Raw genomic sequence first — 5,799 nt, 5'->3', positions numbered from 1 at the left:
AACTGGAACGGGGTGACTGAACCTGACCACTCAGTATTTGCGCTGGAGTTGGTCGATGCTCCCAATATTCGAGGTAACTGAATATTAATAAAATTCCCCTTCTTCTTTTTTTTTTTTTATTTTCACTGTATACTCGTGTTACAACACGACACCGGATGAGATATTATAATTATCACAACCTTCAAGATGATGCAATCAAGATGAAGATCCTCAAGAATGACATGTTCTTCCTTGAATAGATGGTGAGATACAATGCATTTGATATCATGACCTTAGAAGGAACTTCCAATGTTTGGTGATTTTATTAGAGATGGAAACAACTCTTGACAGTGTTCCAAATGTTTTATTTGAAAGAAGTTATGAAGCCATCAACAACGATTAAATAATTGGGTGGTCTTTCAGCCCTAATATGGAACACTATCAATGGTTGAGAAGCCCTATCAATCATCTTTGAAGAGAACAAAGATCAGAGTATGTGGCAAATACAATTTGCCGCATCTTAGACTTCCTCGACATGTAATCACCGCTCCTTATAGAACTCGTCTCTAGAAGGGGGAATAATGTCAAAGACATATATTTATTGTAATTGTTACTTAGATAATATGAATAGGTAGAAGTAGGTAAAAGTAGATTAATTTCATAATATCTTCTTAAGAAGCTTCCTAGAAGCTTAATAGACGCTGCTTTGACTTTTCATGTATTTATACTTGATTGATAGGTTAGAAACTTGGTCAACAAGTTAACCACATGCCACACATGTTGGTAGCTTATGAAACAAGCTAACTATGTGGCGCCTACATAGGAAACTTGCCCTACAAATTAAGATACATGTTATGCAAAGTCAACATGTTTTGGAGGTTTTATAGAACGTCGCCTTGTAGCTCCTATATATATAGTATATATAGAGGTAAGAGTGAAGCCTTCTTCACTCTTGTCAACTTCTTTCTTGCTTCTAGTCTAGTTTCAAGAGTCTTTAGTTTTCTTGTCTTTTGGCAATAGCCACTTTAGTTTCTTTTTTAATATACATATTTAGTTATTTCTATTTTGTCATCTTTCTTTGAAAAAAGTCTCACTTATTTATTTATTTTTATCAAGTTCTTGTCCTTAACACATTTTTGAGAAGAAGAATGCAAATATTCTTCTAAATTATCCTTTTTGTGATTGCTAAATTGATTTGCAAGAAGAGGCTCAACTGCCATTCGGACCAATTTATAGCTTATTACAAAACAAGTTTACACTCAAGTAATACATTGACAAGAACTTAGCTAAGAACTTCATATATCATTTTAAATTTCTAATATAAGATCTTATGTTATTTGTAAAGAAAAAAGACGGATCTCTGCAGATGTGTGTAGATTATGAAGGATTCAACAAGATCACCATTAAGAATAGATATTCTTTACCTTTGATTATAAGACTTCTTTGTTCAATTCAATTGTTGTATTTTAAATTTCTAGGTATATAAATTATTCCAAGATTAAATAAATAAATATATATATATATATATATATATATTATTTTTACAAAATAAGATGGTTCATAGACAATTTTATCTAAATTTATCTAAATTATATTTATCTAAATAATTTAAAATTAAATTAATTTAATTTAGTTTTAAATTATATTTAATTAGATAATTTAGATGAATTTAGCTAAGAATATTTATCTAAATAATTTAGATAAATCTAATTTAATTTTTTTTGAGAATATTCATTTAAATAATTTAGATAAATTTTCTAAATTTATCTAATTTATAGTTCTTAGCTAAATTTATAATTACTTAGATAAATATTCTTAGCTATATTTTAAATAATTTAGATAAATGTAATTTAAACTATATAGATAAATATAATTTTAAATTTTAAATTTATCTAAATTTATCTATGAAATTCGCCTCTCGATGGTCCTTACCTCGCACATCAACTAATCTAGGCTTTGAATCCTAACCGGCGGATTCCGAGCCCTCATCGGACGGCCAAAAGGAGGGCCATGAACTAGCCTTAGGGTTGGAGGCATCGAAAGATCAGTCTCTTCAAACCCTCAAGCTTCTACCCTGCGAGATTTCTCTCCGTTGTTGCAGCCATGGTGAGTCTGATGCTCTTCCCCCTGTCCCTTCATTGCCTTCCCTGCTCTCTTGTCTCGCAATCCTCACTTACCTCGTCCTTTTATGTTCCGTTTTGAGCCTCCAATGCGTTCACTCTTGCACTTTTGGGTTTCATCTCGCAGTGAAATGGGTCGAAGGGGTTAGTGGAGCCATTCTCGATCGAGTTCCTTCATGAGTTGCGATCTGTTCGTAGTCGTGTAGGAGGACTTCCGTGACGTGTGTGGGTTGGCGCCTATTTTTTTGATTAGGATTTTGAGGTGTTGATTTGTTGTATTTGCAGGGTATCGACTTGAAGGCCGGGGGCCGCAACAAGAAGACCAAGCGCACCGCGCCCAAGAGTGGCAATGTTTATCTAAAGCTCCTTGTGAAGGTGATTTTAAAGAAGCACTTCCCATTTATCTGTTGTTTTGCAGAGGACGTGGATTTCTCGGAGTCTGATTTGAGATAAGGGTTTCCAACGTGGTTTGGGGTGATCGTGTTACTGATTGGGCCAGTGTTTTTCCCCTAAATTTTCTAACGTTATAATGTCTCCTTTCAGTTGTACCGGTTTTTGGTTAGAAGAACGGACGCTCCATTCAATGCAGTCGTGCTGAAGCGGCTGTTTATGAGCCGTATCAACCGACCTCCTATCTCCATGTCCCGACTTGTGAGATATATGAAGGGCAAGGTACAGCTTATGGATACATCCAGGATCTTGTGAAGACTGCAATTGATTTAGTGTTCGCGGTTCTGATTTCGTAATATTGTAATACTCGGCTGTTTTATTAGATAGAATCGCTATGTTGTCCCCACCTTCTCATCCGAAAGAGTGTATTTCCGTTTGAAATTGTTGAATGAGTGTGCTAATGGGTGGAGATAAGTTTTTACAGGAAGACAAGATTGCCGTTATAGTCGGGTCAGTCACTGACGACACCAGGATCTATGAAGTCCCAGCTTTGAAGGTGGCAGCTCTCCGCTTCACCGAAACTGCCCGCGCTCGCATCTTGAAGAACGGAGGAGAGGTTTTGACCTTTGATCAGCTTGCACTGAGAGCTCCAACCGGATCCAACTGTGTAAGCTTTCTAGCCCAAATCCCAGACGCTTTGTCCAGTCTGTTCTCATTTTCGATCCTCGTAAACCAACATTTTGCTCCTGGTGAGGGTTCTGCAGTCTTCGTGGCGTATTTTTGGAATTTGCAGTTCTTTTCATTTGTGGACAAGTGTTACCTGCCAAATTATTCCTTTTATATCTCGCGCAGCTTTCACCTATGAATTTAGGTTTGCAGACAGGTTTACTAGATTCACATATTGAAGTCTATTATATTTATGCTGGGTTGAGTTTCAACTCTGGTTGAGAATGATTTTGTGACTTTTTCCTATGTGAAGGTGCTGTTGAGGGGACCAAAGAATGCTCGTGAGGCGGTGAAGCACTTCGGAGCACCTGGTGTACCACGTAGTCACGCCAAGCCCTACGTGCGTTCCAAGGGCCGCAAGTTTGAGAAGGCTCGTGGTCGTCGTAACAGCAGAGGGTTTAAGGTTTAAACAATGCTCTTTCTGTGATAGAAGAAGTTACTTCTTCACACGCTTGTGTACGTTGAATTTTAATTGATTCAAACCCCATTGCACGCCCTATTTTATGTCATTATCTGCATTTATCACTACCAGTTTTCTTAATTGGTGTTTTTAGTGCGGTAAAACCATGCATCATAATCTGGGCACCAGTTCTATACATTTCTTGGATTCGATTTACCGCATTGTGCTTGACTGCCTAATCCCAAAAAACATTTGTGCCAGTTCGTGTGAGATCTTCTGCCCCACCACCTAATTTCATGTCGAACAGGGGTGAATTGATGTAGACACATATAAGTCTTCTTCATGCTTGGGATAGCATTAATGTGCACACTTGACATGGAATCGTGTTCTTGGTTATCTGCGGACTGTATTTTTAATAATCTACTCACGTCGTTTGCGAAGGCTAAGTGAATGCAACTAAATGTTACGTCTTATTATACTGAAGGCGAAGTATAACTGAATGCAACTTAATGATACGTTTTATTCAAGGCACATAATCTATGGCCTCGTCTGAATTTACTGGGAGTGCACGGACACGTCATTCAATGAAAATCTATCACATATTCTCCTTTAGTAGCAGTGTAGCTATGACTTCATTATTATTTGAACCAACGTAGAGTCAATTGTTCGCCTATGAATAAATTCTTGATGGGCAACGTTCACAATTGTATGTGTGAAGGAAGTTGTTTCTACCAGCTACTAGGCAACAATTTTAGAACGTTATTTACATACTTGTTTGTGTGCAATTACTTCTGAACATTCAAGCAATGTGTATTTTGACAAAATTTTATTACGACTAATCGAGATATACCACTTACTGTGATTACTAGATCACTGCGTGGGATTTATTTCTTTTCTATAACTTTTGGTACGTCTTCAGAACATGCATGAGCTTTATATATTTAACATATATTTTAGCCATCATTATGTCAATTTTTCACAAAACCCGCCACAGTGTTGCTTGAGGAATGTTCAACCTTACACAGGCCCCATGTGGACCACAGAATCAAGAATCATTCATCCACTCGTTCCAAGAAACCAACAATGCTCAACAGATTCTCATCCTACTGTTACAGCGCGGAACTGTCGCCTTATCCGAAACCATCTGGCAGTAGTGCAGAATGAAGGGGGATGTGCACAGGCAAGAGAGAAGCATCGAAAGGCGAAGGCCTTTGCAATTTTGCAACACTGGTAATGGCGATGGCGATGGCGAACATCATGGCGTCGGCCGCTCTGTTGCCGTGCTTCGAAGGCCTGCGGGCGCAGAGCTTGACCCAGAAACCCGCAGCCTCGGCAGCCTCCACGAGCGGCAGCCCTGCGTATCAGCCCCTCGCAGTGGTGGCGGACAAGCGCGTGCAAAAGCGGCGACAGGTCATCCTCACCGAAGACGTCGAGTACTTGGGCAAGACCGGAGCTCTGCTTGCTGTGAAGACCGGCTACTTTCGCAATTTTCTGTACCCGACCGGCAAGGCCAAGCTGGCGACGCCGGAGATTCTGAAGGCCATCCGGGTGGAGGAGCTGCGGAAGGAGGAGGAGCGGAAGGTGGTGAAGGCGGGCGCCGAGAGCGTGGCGAGGCTGCTGCAGAACGCGGGGATGTTGACGTTGCGGCGGAAGAGGGGAGGACAAGGGAAGCAGATATTCGGGTCGGTGACGTCGCAGGACATTGTGGACATCATCCGGGCGAACACGAAGCAGGAGGTGGACAAGAGGGACGTGACGGTGCCGGAGGTGCGGGAGATAGGGCAGTACGTGGTGGAGATAAAGCTGCACCCCGAGGTGACAGCGCAGGTGAAGATCAATGTGGTCGGGCAGTAGTGATGCGCGCTCCTCGATTTCGCTCATCTTCCTCCTTTTTCTTACTGCACAGTCGGAGGCAGGATCTTCTCAGGGCAACGGTTAGGGTTACACAGGTTTTAGGTCAGAACTTCACATGTTACTCGCGTGAACTCAGTTTTTTCAGGCCTATGTACTTTTTTTTGGCTTAGATTTCGCGACTCCTGTTCAGAATCAATTTTGAAGGTCCAGGATTTTCATGAATTTTTTCCAGGGTGTTAGGTTTAGGAATTACTGACTCGAAAAATTGTTGAATTGCGTACTCTAAATTCTATTTAGCACTCCTTCGATCCGCTGTGTTTCACTATTCAA

The 5,799-nt window shown here is 40.4% G+C and overlaps 2 protein-coding genes across 2 annotated transcripts; both read left to right on the top strand.

The window, feature by feature from the left end:
• Positions 1 to 2,040: 2,040 nt before the first annotated feature.
• Positions 2,041 to 3,712, top strand: LOC112286733 (large ribosomal subunit protein eL18). Its single transcript, XM_024528926.3, has 5 exons — positions 2,041 to 2,085; positions 2,385 to 2,474; positions 2,643 to 2,771; positions 2,974 to 3,156; positions 3,469 to 3,712. Exons 1-5 carry the CDS (start codon positions 2,083 to 2,085, stop codon positions 3,622 to 3,624), a joined length of 561 nt encoding a protein of 186 aa, XP_024384694.1. The 5' UTR covers positions 2,041 to 2,082; the 3' UTR covers positions 3,625 to 3,712.
• Positions 3,713 to 4,860: 1,148 nt separating this feature from the next.
• On the top strand, positions 4,861 to 5,799 carry LOC112286736 (large ribosomal subunit protein bL9c). The gene has a single exon (XM_024528941.2). It carries the CDS (start codon positions 4,861 to 4,863, stop codon positions 5,467 to 5,469), a length of 609 nt encoding a protein of 202 aa, XP_024384709.2. The 3' UTR covers positions 5,470 to 5,799.

The sequence above is a fragment of the Physcomitrium patens genome, chromosome 1 (assembly GCF_059467195.1).
Source record: "Physcomitrium patens ecotype Gransden chromosome 1, ASM5946719v1, whole genome shotgun sequence".
NCBI lineage: Eukaryota > Viridiplantae > Streptophyta > Bryopsida > Funariales > Funariaceae > Physcomitrium > Physcomitrium patens.
This window is presented reverse-complemented; position numbering and strand designations above follow the sequence as displayed.

Excerpts from the sequence above, each read along its gene's own strand:
- LOC112286733 (XM_024528926.3), top strand. Across the intron at positions 2,475-2,642 it reads ATCTAAAGCTCCTTGTGAAG|TTGTACCGGTTTTTGGTTAG; the intron begins GTGATTTTAAAG and ends GTCTCCTTTCAG. Across the intron at positions 2,772-2,973 it reads TGAGATATATGAAGGGCAAG|GAAGACAAGATTGCCGTTAT; the intron begins GTACAGCTTATG and ends AAGTTTTTACAG.
- LOC112286736 (XM_024528941.2), top strand. The coding sequence starts at position 4,861 with ATGGCGAACATCATGGCGTCGGCCGCTCTGTTGCCGTGCTTCGAAGGC.